The sequence below is a fragment of the Trachurus trachurus genome (assembly GCF_905171665.1).
Source record: "Trachurus trachurus genome assembly, chromosome: 18".
NCBI classification, from domain to species: domain Eukaryota; kingdom Metazoa; phylum Chordata; class Actinopteri; order Carangiformes; family Carangidae; genus Trachurus; species Trachurus trachurus.
Genome location: NC_139909.1, coordinates 5023063 through 5037550, shown reverse-complemented (window position 1 = coordinate 5037550; position 14488 = coordinate 5023063). Strand labels below are relative to the sequence as shown.

General features: G+C 43.1%; 1 protein-coding gene across 1 annotated transcript; it reads right to left on the bottom strand.

Annotated features, from left to right (window-relative positions):
- Positions 1–418: 418 nt before the first annotated feature.
- On the bottom strand, positions 419–11177 carry wdr55 (WD repeat domain 55; the record flags this gene model as incomplete). The annotated part of the gene is made up of 6 exons (XM_083992645.1): positions 419–764; positions 2510–2779; positions 4313–4419; positions 5385–5570; positions 6722–6945; positions 11141–11177. 6 exons carry the CDS (start codon positions 11175–11177, stop codon positions 419–421), a joined length of 1170 nt encoding a protein of 389 aa, XP_083848771.1.
- Between the last annotated feature and the right edge of the window lie 3311 nt (positions 11178–14488).

The window sequence follows — 14488 nt, the reverse complement described above, 5'->3', positions numbered from 1 at the left end:
TCTACCTAAAATAAGACTCATCACATAAAAAGTAGGTTGTTTTTAGACACTTTTTACTTCTTTCAAGTCTATTTTCATTTGAAATAAGTAGAAAAATCTGATAGTGGAGCAAGTTTTTCTTCCTTATTACAAGCACAAAAAACCTGCTTCCACTGGCAGATTTTTCTACTTATTTCAAGTGAAAATGATCTAAAAACAAGTTCATTTTTAGGTGATGAGTCTTATTTTAAGTAGAATGAGATTAGTTTTGACTAGAAATGAGACATTTTGACAAGAAACAAGACAAATATTCTTTTGCAGTGTGCTAACGGGAGGAGTGCAGAGAGTCTTCTACTGCAGTTAAAGTACTTAGGGGCTATTTGTAGATCAAACAACCCCACTTTTAAAAAAAAAATGCTACTATCCCTTTAAGCAGCTTTTAATCGCTGCCACTGTCGCTATCACTACCATCCTCTTCCTCCTCTTCCTCCTCCTCCTCCTCTTCCTCCTTCTTCTCCGTTTCCTCTACCAGTCCTGAGAAGAAGTCGTTGTCTCCGTGGGCTTTCTTGCTGAGCGACTTCATGCGTCCGTCTTTCTTCTTCCTCTTGCGGTACTCGTTGACGGTGGTGTCGGGCAGAGCGGAGATGTCCCAGAACTTGATGAGCTGGTCGTGGGCGCAGCTGACCAGGAAGCGGTTGTCGTGGGACTTGACCAGCTGCTCGATGGGTTCACCGACGTGCTGCCCGATGCAGCCGACGACCCGGTTAGGAAGCAGGTTGATGGCTCTGAGGGAGGACAGACACAACAACATCACTTTATTATTATTATAACATGTTGGTAACTTCATGAGGTTAGAGAATCACAGAACGGGGGGTAAAGGTTTGAGACTGAGGAACAGGAACCAGATCAAGCAAATGCTGAAAGTTGTATATATACAGTTTTTTTTTACATTCTGGACCTAGCTTGTTTATGTTTTCAACATTTTGGCAAATTGGCCCAATGCCATAATGTAATCCCTATAGTTTTAGGAGTAGATTTGTTACCTTTAATTGTCGGTGCAAGCTATTTTTAGATTGGCGGAGATATGATATGAGATAATAACAGAACGTTACGAGTTGTTTTCGAGGTAAATGCAAAGCCAGTATACTGTAGTGCCGAGAAGAGACTGCTTGCCGAAAAACTGCCCCCGACGGAAACACGCTTTGGCGGCCTTTTATAAATTTACCTTGTAGTGTATTATCCACCTGAAGTTTTAGCTTTAACATCATGTATTATGTTCTTCTTTGTATGTGTGCCCTTTTTTGGGAATTGAAGGAAAGTGTGAATTGGTGCTCTGCTTTATGGACATGTTTTGCTCAGAAGTAAACAAATCGAAGGTAGATGCTATAAGAGAGAAAGACACACATACATTTATAGATATATAAAGATGTTGGATTAGGTGTTTAGTAACAGTAATAGATTAGATAATGAGTGGCTCTTGTGAAATGCACCCTAGGAGAATGTCTTTCCTGTTGTTCACATTTAACAACTCTACGCTTCGTGCACTGGCATGGGTAGAGAGACAGGGGCCCACTGACATTACGAGTGTACGGGGCCCAGAATTTGGTGCTACGCCCCTGATGACACCAAAGTTATCTGGGTGAGGAAATGATCGTATTTTATGCTAGAAATAAGGTAAACTTAATTATTAATTATTCTTCAAAAGGTATGTGACCAATTGACCTCTGGCTAAGCCCCGCCCCCTCCACTCACTCGGACAAACAGTCAACATTCGGTGACAGTTGCTATGGCAGCTGTCACAGTAGAGACATTTCACAGGAGGCAATTGATGATTTTTGGAGACAGAAAGATTAAATATCATCTGGAAGTCACCAAATCTTCACTTAGCTTTACTGCTATGGCTGCCGTTTGCCGCGAAACAACGATAGCGACTAATTTCTGTTAGCCTGTCTATGGAGTTTTACATTATACGTTAGCATTAAGCTAGCAGACTTTATGCTTAGTTGTGATACTGGCTAACATCTAAACATCTCTGACAATATGTTGCCTCAAATACGTTGTTGACTTAACTTAGAACAGATGTAGACATCCTTGTTAATTTTATCCACGTTTAGTTGGTGTTGTGGTCTACTGCATAACTTTATCCAGAGCAGACACTTCTCTCGGTTGAGATGTGACTTGGGAAAGGGTTAAAAAAAATCCCCCCCGTCGCCCAGCCTCTCAGTATACCTAGTGTCGGAGCTGCATGTACCCCATGCACACCGTTTGACCATTTTAAACTTAAAATGTCAAGAAAAAACATATAAAAACGAATGAAAACTGACTAACTGCAATGCATTTCAATGGACGTGGAAGCAGAGAATGTCCGAGTGTATGGGCTAGCTATGCGCACTGTGATTGGCTCATCGCGTTTGGGGGCGTGGCTTAGCCATAGGTCAATTCTGAGGTCAGTTCATCCAATCAATGGTTACCAACAGTTACCAACGGTTACCAATGGTTACCAATGGTTACCAATGGCAACCCGACTCACCGGATGTAGCCGTCCATGGAGCCGGTGCACATGATGTTGTCGGTGATGGGGGCGATGCAGTCCACCGACTCGGCCTTGAGGGCGAAGCGGTCGCTGGTGGCCCCGAAGCCGTTCCAGTTGAAGATGTAGATGGTTCCCTCACTGGAGCCACACACCACCTTCCTGCCGCGCTTCATCAGCGCCACCGAGGTCAGGTCTCCGCTCTGGTACTCCGACAGCAGCTCGAAGCGCCGCCGCTTGATGTTGAACACGCCCATCGTCCCATCGCCGCTGTAGCCAATCACAGGAGAGAAACGTTCAGCTCGTTAGGTGGTCAATACTCTGTTTAGAAACTCATACAATCATGTTAAAGGGATAGTTCAACATTTTTGGCAAATTGGCCCATTGCCATAATCCCTATAGTCATAGCAGTAGGTTCGTTACCTTTAATTGTCGGTGCAAGCTATTTTTAGAACGGCGGAGCAGAGCCGTGAGCTGCTCAGAGCTACGCTACGGAGGCTCATGGGATTTCTTGGTTTCCCTCATCAAACTCATCAAATACACAATCCAACAACTCCACAACGCTCTGGTGGACAAGTTGTGACCTGCACATTCACCACGCTATGAGATAATAACACAACGTTACCACACAGAGTTGTTTTAGAGGGAAATACAGAGACTGTTGATGAAAAACTGTCCCTGAAGGCAACGTGCATCAGCGGTTTTGCATGAATTTCCCTCTAAAACAACTCTGTCTGGTAACGTTGTGTTATTATCTCATAGCGTGGTGAATGTGCAGGTCACAACTTGTCCACCAGAGCGTTGTGGAGTTGTTGGATTGTGTATTTGATGAGTTTGATGAGAGAAACCAAGAAATCCCATAATGAGCCTCCGTAGCGTAGCTCTGAGCAGCTCGCGGCTCTGCTCCGAAATAGCTTGCACAGACAATTAAAGGTAACGAACCTACTGCTATGGATTATGGCAATGGGCCAATTCGCCAAAATGTTGAACTATCCCTTTAAAAAGTTGGAGCATTAGAAGATGAGTTGGGGCAGTCAAAGGCCACATGTAAAACCTGGTTCATCCCTTAAGAGCAGTTACCATAAGACCATCTTACGCCATTGAAAAACCAGCATGGACCAATCGGAAACCAGCTAACTTATTTATGAAATAATATCTTATGTGCTCAGAAATTAAGACAAATTTATCATAGAACAACGTAAAGACATGTAGTTTTTGTTTTTAAACCACACCTAAAGTAGCTGCCTTTTCTCACTGGGCACATCTATGGAAAAGAAGTCCTTATAGCGGGATCTGAAGAAGTCAAATGGAGCTCTGGTAGCCGACGTCACCATGTGATAAATCATTTTCCAGGACAACTCAAAGCTTTTCCAGAACATTTTAACCCTTTTTCTCAATTTCCATGTGTTCTCCATGACTGGATAATTGGTCAACTATTTTCCAGGTTTTCCAGGACAGATGGGAACCCTGTTAAACCACAACAAAAATCATCAGTTTCGACAATCGCACGAAAAAATTGGACTGTTAGAAGATGAGTTTGGGCAATCAAAAAGTCAGGATGTAGAATCCAGTTCACCAAAACAGCATGGACCAATCAGAAACCAGCTAAGATCTTCAAGACACCATCTTTGGACCATCAAAAACCATCAAAAACCAGTTTATCATTTGCTGAGACCATTTGGCCAGAAGCTTGTGGCATCCTTGAAACCACCAAAAACATGGCTGGCTTTAAAACCATGATGTTAAATACACAATAATTTCTGTTGACTGGGGCTAAACATGGTTGTCTTGGAAACCGTTTACCTGGCTGTGAGCAGGATCCTCTTGGCCTGGTCCACAGCGATGTCGGCGATGTAATCCTCATGCTGCTTCAGGTCCATGATGGCCGTCCCTTTCCTCATATCCCACACCTTCAGGAAAATAAAACACACACAAGAAAATCAATCAATCAATCAATAGGAATTCTGGACCTGCAACCTCGATGTCAACATTGATATTTCATCGAAGGTTGTCGGGGTCTGGATTAAACTATGTCTTGGACTCTGATCAGTATTTCAGTCTATGACCAATTACAGTCTACGAAAGGGTTATGCTTAGACCATGACAAGACCATTTCGGGTCTGTCAAAGGTCACCTTAAAGGGATAGTTCAACATTTTGGCAAACTGGCCCATTGCCATAACCCCTATAGTCATAGCAGTAGGTTCGTTACCTTTAATTGTCGGTACAAGCTATTTTTAGAACGGCGGAGCAGAGCCGTGAGCTGCTCAGAGCTACGCTACGGAGGCTCATTATGGGATTTCTTGGTTTTCCTCATCAAATACACAACCCAACAACTCCAAAAGGCTTTCGTGGACAAGTTGTGACCTGCACATTCACCACGCTATGAGATAATAACACAACGTTACCAGACAGAGTTGTTTTAGAGGGAAATACAGAGACTGTTGATGAAAAACTGTCCCTGAAGGCAACGTGCATCAGTATGCAGAATGTGCAGGTCACAACTTGTCCACCAGAGCATTGTGGAGTTGTTGGATTGTGTATTTGATGAGTTTGATGAGTTTGAAACCAAGAAATCCCATAATGAGCCTCCGTAGCGTAGCTCTGAGCAGCTCACGGCTCTGCTCCGCCGTTCTAAAAACAGCTTGCACCGACAATTAAAGGTAACGAACCTACTGCTATGACTATAGGGATTATGACAATGGGCCAATTTGCCAAAATGTTGAACTATCCCTTACATTTAAGTGTAAATCAACCCCCAGAACACACTTTTAGATGATTTTGGTACCAATACAGATTAAAACCAGACATTGGGTCCACCTGACCACATCTTAACCTCAGTATTAGATGTCAGACAGATGTTTGAGTCTCCAGACCTTCAGCGTTCCTCCATCGTCCCCGGTAGCCAGGATGTTCTCGTCCACCACCAGCAGACTGTTGATGGGAGCTCCGTGAGCCCCGCGGATCCTGGAGACCAGCTGGCCCCGCTCCACGTCCAGCATGTGGACGGCCTTGTCCCGGGACACGCTGTACAGCTTCAGCCCGTCACTGGAGAAACGCACCTGGTTGATGAAAAGTATGACATGTGGCTATTAAGAGATTTGTCAATCAGTGAGTGGACGAATCCTGTTATCTAAAAGTGAAGGGTTATCCCAGCTGGTGTTATGCCGAGAAGTTTTTGGACCTGCCAAGATTTGCATCCCCTGGCTGTTTTAGCCAATTACACTGCTACGCAATTCATGTTCAAATGCATAAACACCCCTAAATACAATGTGCATAACCCCATTTGACCACCAGGTATCTGCAGTGAAACACATGGGGGATGCAGTATTCGGCACAGCTGTTTTTGGACCTACCGAGATTTGCATCCCCTGGCATTCCACGAGCGACATGCAGATCTCGGCAAGCAGGCACTTTTCAACACATGCCGAGAAGTGCCTGCTCTGCTGGGGTTACGCACATTGTACGGTTTAGGTGTTTAACTGTTTATACATATGAACATGCATTTCATACATATGTAGCAAGTAGTGTATTTGGCTAAAACAGCCAGGGGATGCAAATCTGGGCAGGTCCAAAAACTGCTGTGCCGAATACTGCATCCCCGTCCCCGTAATGAATGAATGATCCAGTTCCACATTTGTTGTGTGGCGTGCAGATCTCGGCAAGCAGGCACTTCTCGGCATAACACCGGTCTATACAGCTATGGTATTATTGGATGTTCCACCAAAAAAACGTGACCAGCTCAGTAGAGTGAGGTGCTTGTGTTGGAGTTCAATAGACACTGGAATCGATGGCTGCCATAGCAGCATGTAGAGATAAGGCTGATTTATTAAAGCTATCAGTAAGCGATCCGGTGGTTTTGTCTAACTTCCTGTCAGCCGATGGAGTTATCAGTCCCCGCCCTCGTCCCTACGTCACCACATTCACGCGCATCCCTTGGCTGCACACACAGAGAGGACCGCCCCTTTATGCCGTTCTCTCTCCTCATTGGATAAAGGTTGTAGGATACAAGGAAAGTTTTCTCCTCGCCTCAGAGCAGAGCAGAGCAGAGTGACTGACAGACCCGTGTTTCAGACCAAACACTCTATAGAAGTGATTGCTGTCGGAAGATACAACTATTTAAGACTTATATTAACACAAACATTCACCTTACTTCTGCTTTAACAACATTTTGAAGAAAGAAAGAAAGAAAGAAAGAAAGACAGCATCTTACCTGTCTGCAGGACTTCATGTGGTGTCCAGAGGACCAGACCTCTCTGTTCTGTCCCTCGGTGCAGGAGTAGGAGAAGGCGTAGACGTCCCCGTCCACGTCCCCACAGACCAGCAGCTCTCTGCCGGGGTGCAGAGCCACGCTGTTGGCCGCCGCCTCCAGGACCAGGTCCTGAGGGGTGTCACGGACCCGCGGCGCCGGGGGCTCATCACCATCTTCATCTTCATCTAGGCAAGACAAGGCATCTTTATTTATATAGGCTAGCGCATTTCATACCAAGGCAACTCAATGTGCTTTACATAAAGACTAAACATTAAAAAAAGAAGCATAAAACAGAATAAAAACAAACAAACACTAAAAACAGAGTTAAAAGCAAGAGCAAATAAAAGTAAAAGAGAAGAAAATAGATAAAGTTTTAAGTTCTCAGCTATAAGCACATGAAAAGAGAAATGTTTTTAACCTGGATGTAAAAGTGCTTACAGTTGGGGCTGATTTCAGTTCTGCTGGTAGTTTGTTCCAGTTGTTGCAGCATAACAGCTAAATGCTGCTTCACCATGTCTGGTCTGAACTCTGAGCTCCACTATCTGACCTGAGTCAGTAGATCTCAGAGCTCTACTGGGTTTATACTCTACTAACACGTCATTCATGTATTCTGGACCTAAACCATTCAGTGATTTGTAAACCAGTAGCAGAACTTTAAAATCTATTCTGTAGCTACTGCAGTGAAGTTAGTTTGAAGTTGGATATTTGACAGACATTCGCTCACTCACTCGCTTCTCAATATATTAAAAATCCATATAAAATATAAGATGTGTTCAAATGCAATAAAAACAGGTGTGTCTCATAGAGGAGGCTTAGCCCTACCATCCTGTGTTGATTTTGAGCCAACAGGTCACATGACCTGGGAGTTATTGAGCTTTAATGCTCATATTTACTGTATAAAATACATTAAAAATTCATATAAAATAGTAAATGTGTTTAAATACAATAAAAACAGGTGTGTCTCATAGAGGAGGCTTAGATCTACCATCCTGTGTTGATTTTGAGCCAACAGGTCACATGACCTGGGAGTTATTGAGCTCTAACACCCATATTTACTGTATAAAATATATAAAAAATCAATGTGACCTGTTGGCTCAAAATCAACACAGAATGGCACCTGTTTTTATTGCATTTAAACACATTTACTATTTTATATGAATTTTTAATGTATTTTATACTGTAAATATGAGCATTAAAGCTCAATAACTCCCAGGTCATGTGACCTGTTGGCTCAAAATCAACACAGGATGGTAGGGCTAAGCCTCCTCTATGAGACACACCTGTTTTTATTGCATTTGAACACATCTTATATTTTATATGGATTTTTAATATATTGAGAAGCGAGTGAGTGAGCGAATGTCTATCAAATATCCAACTTCAAACTAACTTCACTGCAGTCTGTAGCTGACTGATGTGATCTGATCTCTTTGTTCTGGTTAAAACTAACTTAAGAATGTTATATCAAAATGTAAAAAAAAAAAAAAAAAAAAAAGCGAAAAGAAAAGAAAAGATTATGATAAAGATCTTTATTCTGTGGGTACTGGGGGCGGGACTAGATCAGCTTTAGCTTCTCCCGCTTTCCCTTTCGGCCATGTGTATTGTATTAGGCTATCTGAACTAAGATGAAGTGTGATGATGATGATTTAAACTGACGCCCGAAATAAACTAATTGATTGATTGATTCTGAATGAGCTGCAGCTGTTTGATGCTTCTTTGGGGGAGACCAGTCAGTTACAGTTACAGTAGTCTAGTCTACTGGAGATAAAAGCATGAACCACCATCTTCATCCTCACCAGAACCAGAACCAGACCCGGACTGCTGCTGCTGCTGCTGCGGGTCCTGGTCTACAGCCTCAGGGTCTCTGGAGGTCGATGCTGCTGCTGCTTCTTCATCTTTTACATCTGCGGAAGCGGCTTCAACGTGCTCTGTGGAGGCCGCCATGTTGTTTTCCTGCTAGCTCTTAGCTGTTCTAGCCTAGCTGATCAACCTGCATCGTTTCCGGTTCAGTCTGTCCCGTGGGCTTACCCAGCACAGCTCCACCATCCATGAGCTTCACCCAGCACAGAAAACCCAGCACAGCGCCATTACTTCCGGTGTGACATTGAGCCTACCTACCTACCTCTCTCTTTCCGCGTAGGTTGCCCCTTATTTCACACAAGTACTGAGTAACTGCGGCTCACTTCCCCCCCCGTTTCCCCCGTGCATTTACAGTGTAACTAGGCTGCGTCTTAGCGCGTAACTCCGGTTAACTTACATCCTGCTTTACACCAACTTTATTATTATTATTATTTACTAACCATTGGAAAGTGACACTTGGAATGACCATCAGACCAAACATTCCGTTTTGTTTGATCTGAGGTATAGTGACAATTTCCAGCCATAGCAAGTGCAACTTTTAAGGTCATCCTGGGCACAAATTGAAGCTTACAAACTTGGGAAGTTTTCTATATACATGTGAAGCAGTGATGTTTGAGATAAAGTGGTAGAAGAATGTCATTTTTGACAAGAATTTGTTGAACGGACAGTAATTTTTTTGTCTTTCTGGAGAAATTGTGGGTGATTTTTTTTTAAATAGCATGGCCGCAGGTCCCAGAAACTTTTTTTTTTTTTTTTTACTTTCCCCTATGTTTCATGATACTCCCTACCAAATATCATACATGACTATTTGTCATAACTAAATCAGGGCTTACAGTATTTTTACCAGGATTTTGGCGCCCTGGGCATCAACTTAAAAATGCTCAAGGGATATCACCGGGCACCCTCTTGGATTTTGAAGAGGAACCCCCCAGCTACAAGAAACAGCAGAGAAAAAAACTTTATCAGACGAAACAAGGTTCATCAAAAAATCAGGCTTTGGTGGCTCCCGGACTGGGGGGGGTGTTTTTCTGCGCATGCTCGGTTCATGTTGTGTCACAGGGAAGCCAACCAAAGGATACACCCGTGTGGTACTGCACCAGTACAGTGACCAGAAAATGCTCAGTTTTAGGCGTCCTAACCTGGTTCTGGAGGTCCTGTGCTTTCTATCAAGAATGGAGAACTCAGGATGTCGAGTGTGTTTGGTTTTTCTGGATGTACCAGTGGTTGGAGAAGGAATGGCGTTACAGCGTAGCAAAGAAACAAGATGGCGGCCACGGTCCCGGGGGAATGATCAGGAAGAAAGATCCATTTTCACCCTAAAAGTAAAGGCGAAGAGTTGATGTGGACTGAGACGTTACCATATGCTGGTGAGTTGTTTGAAAGTGGTTGGAAAACATTTGTATAGACAGACAGTGGTTGAAAAAACAGAGGTTCTGTAAAAGTGTCGGCAATGCCACTATGTCTATTGAAAAGGGAGTAACGACCATAGACTGTAACGACAGCATTGGTCCAATGGCAGCGCCTCCTGGTGGTGGAATGTGGGTTTTGCAAAAGCGCCCAAGAACTGACATCTCTGCATTGTTGGTGAATGGGGAAGTGTGGTATTTTCAATCATTTAAGGACATTTATAGATCACCGTACATTAAAAGCATCATTGAGGACCCTTTACAGATAAACATTAACACATACGGTAGGCGAGTAAAAAACAAAACAGCTGTCTACATTAATGTTTCAATCTACATTTTATAATAAACAAATTCTAAGTGTAATATGATATGACCAAGACACCTAAAAACAAAAACACGGCAGTTCTCATCAATTTACAAGCAGGTGGGCAACACACATACATGGGTTTTCTGGGCGCTTTTGCAATACCCATATCCTGCCACTCGGGGCGCATAATGCTCTCTTTTCCAGTGCAGAGGGACTGCAGTGAAGTTGGTTTTAAGTTGGATATTTGACAGACATTCGCTCCTTCTCAATACTTTAAAAATTCATAGAAAATATAAGATGTGTTCAAATGCAATAAAAACAGGTTAGTATCATAGAGGAGGCTTAGCTCTACCACCCGGTGTTGATTTTGAGTCAACAGGTCACATGGCCTGGGAGTTATTGAGCTATAATGCTCATAGTTACAGTATAAAAAACATTAAAAATTCATATAAAATATAAGATGTGTTTAAATACAATAAAAACAGGTGTGTATCATAGAGGAGGCTTAGCTCTACCATCCTGTGTTGATTTTGAGTCAACAGGTCACATGACCTGGGAGTTATTGAACTATAATGCTCATATTTACTGTATAAAATATATAAAAAATAAAAAATTCATGTGACCTGTTTGGCTCAAAATCAACAGCTAAGTCTCCTCTATGATACCCACCTGTTTTTATTGCATTTGAACACATCTTATATTTTATATGAATTTTTAATGTTTTGAGAGGCGAGCGAGCGAATGTCTGTCAAATATCCAACTTCAAACTAACTTCACTGCAGTTGCAGAGGGAACATCCCATACATTCACCCAGCAGCAGCTCCTTCAGCAGGTCGACTCTCTGCATCATGGATTTGTTTTCCCTCTGCCTCCTCTATCTAACAATAAGCTCCGCTATGTCTCGTAAGTAACATTAATCCACCATTAATTAATCAGTTGTGTTGATTTGGTTCTAGTTATTAAAGACAAGGCTGGCAAGCTGTGTAACATCGATAACACCTGTGGACAGTAACGGTGTGCTTAAGTAGCTACATATCCAGAGGATTTATACTTTACTTGAGTATTAGATTTCTTTGGTACTGATTACTCTTACTTGAATACATTTCCTTTTACTGGAGTTAATTTGTAGGAAGGTTATATTATATGTAGCTATTTTATACCCCCCCACCCCATCTACACCGGGCTCTACAAACACTGGTGCGCACATCATCGCTCATTATTAATAAATAATAGCCGACTGCACAACTGAAAATATTGTAGCGACCCCGCAGTAATGTTGTTGTTATGCTGTTTAAGTTGTGTGATTTCTGACTGACGGTGAATGTGTATGGTACGGACAGGTGTAGGGTATGGGTGAGAAACTGAGGGGCCGGGGTGAGTGTGAGGCAGACAGTGCACGCGTCGCGTGTGTGTGTGTGTTTCTGTCTGGGCGTATGGAGGAAAAGAGGAAGAAGTGAGAGCTGTCGGGTCGGACGCTACAATCATGTGCTTAACATAGACGTCGGACGTGAAATAGCCGCAGAGCGGAGCAGTTTGCCATATGGCAACAGTTTGCAAATATGGAAAATTCCTGGTGCATTCAACGCAGTGGAGTCCCATTGACTTACATAGCATGAACCTACCCTGAGACTATGTTTACAACCTTTTCTTATATTTCAAAGGTAAAAACATTCTATCTTTTATATTTTGTGATTAAAGGTATTTTGTCACATATTATCTAAATGAACTTGCACTTATATCTTCTAGATAACTGAATGAAATGAAATAAAAAATGAGTGATTCAATGTACTTCATTGAGACGGGTTCCAGGTTCTCAGACATTTTAGATAACTGTTGAACTTATACAATGTTTTTATTGTATAAGTGTTTGTTTGTTAGTTTTGGTTAAATATTAGATGGATTTGTTGAGTTTTGCTTTAAATAAAATTAGTTTTTGGTCAAAAATGTTGATTTTATGGGACTTTACACGATTGCATATTGTATGCCATATGGCAACAATATGCTTTCCTATCGCCAGAGCTCCTCCAAGCATCTCCCTGTAATCCTGCCACACATCCTCACTGTGCTACTGAGCCTTTTTTATCTTTAGCAGTGAGGGACCCAAACCAACAGGTAAAAGAAAAGGTTACAATAGACTCGATAAAACAAGAATAAAGTATCTTCACTGGGCCGTGGGTACAATCTTGGTTGTTTAAAAGAGAGACAATTACAGAATCATCGACATATTTAAGAATGTGCCTATGATGCTGACTACGACAGTCATTTGTGTATAAAATGAATAACAGTGGTGAAAGGACACAACCTTGAGGGGAGCCAGTGGAAGATAAAAGTGCATCAGATAAAATGGCATTTGCTTTCACCCTCTGATGTTAGACTGCTGGTTAAAAAGTCAACAAGAGAGTTCACAAACGTTTGTCATGCATGTTTCACCAAGTGGGTAAGCAGAGCGAGCTGTGTTGGCTCAGTCTGTATGACACACACAGCTTTTTTACTCTTTACTCGTTTTATTGCTCTGGCTCACAGTTCCCATGATCTTCAGGTTGTTGTTTCACTTCACTGCTCCAACGTTGCACCCCGTGTGTGTGCAGCGCTGACACACACACCACTTAGTAAGGGCAACATATGAAAATCTGTAAAGTGAATCCTTACCAAGAAATTTCTTGACCAGTGTGTTAAAGCAGAAGTGAGTGATCCGGTCGTTTTCGCTAATGCTGCGTTCCAGGCAGGCTTTTGAAACCGTAAATTACAGCTTCAAGTCACAACTTACGACTTTGTAGCGTTCCAGGCAACCCACTCGTGTTTTTCCGACCTGTTTTACCGGTGAAAGTCACTATAACGGCCACTCGTAACTTCTGACCCGTGAACTCGTACCAGATCGAACTGGTACCACTTCACGGTCGGAAAAATACGAGTTTCCTTGAACGCACCATAACAGTCCTCGTCGCTACGTCACCACATTCACGGCGTTCCTTGGCTGCACACACAGCCCTGCATGCCGTTCTCTCTCCTCATTGGATAAAAACTGTAGGATACGATAAATGTTTTCTCCTCGACTCAGAGCAGAGCAGAGTGACTGACAGACCCGTGTTTCAGACCAAACACTCTATGTAAGGGTGTATTCACACCTGCAGTGTTAGTGCGCACTAAATTTGGTCCAGTTTGGGTTGGTGTGAAAGCAAATCGCACTCTAATGCACCAGAACTAGTGCGGCCTCAGGAGGTGGTCTCGGTTCGGCTCCAGCCGAACTCTGGTGCACTAGTTGATGTGTGAAAGCAACCGCACTCTGGTGCGAGCCAACTGCCAGGCGAACTCAACAAGTTTGAGCTAAAAGGGCTCCCGTAGTCGCTGACAACGGGTTAACGCAGCGGGGAGACCGCCCGGTGCTGCGGAGCTCTGTCCCCACAAACGAAGCAGCAGCAGCAGCAGCAGCGGGGCAGCCGGTCGGTGTGTGTCCGCTGAGTCCGCTCAGGTCGGCGGGTCCGTCCCTCGGGTCCGCGGAGCAGCTGGTTACCGAGCAGCGGAGGTCCGTGTTTAACGTTTAACCGTCCGGGAACTAACGGGACCGAGCTGGGTGAACGCAACCGGAAACCAGCCGGAAGTACCAAACAGAGTTATACATGCAAACAATATAGAAATAAATGACCAGAGCTACTAACAACCGGCCCTACTGGAGTCTCCATCATGAAAGTTTTATCAATCAGCGCTTCCAGATTCCAACCGGTAGTCATGGAGACGTGACGCTCACCAAGTTTGGTCCCGAGTGATACAAAGCAGGTGTGAACGCAACCGCACTAACTGAAAAATGAAACAATGTATCATTTTAACATTTGGTGCGCACCAGGGTGCGCACTAAACAGGTGTGAATACACCCTAAGTGATTGCTGTCGGAAGATATAACTATTTAAGACTTATATTAACACAAATATATCACTCACTTCTGCTTTAAGGAAGGTGTGTAATTTAATGTAGGCCTAGCCTATGTAAATGTTGAAATTCAACTCAATTCAATTCAATTCACCTTTATTTAAAGTGTAAAATCACCAAAACATGGTCTCAGAACACTTTACAGGACAACGCACACAGAAGAGAATTAGAGATGACAATTAGGCCAACATGACAGAACAGCAACAACAACAACAACAGAAACAGTGACGATAG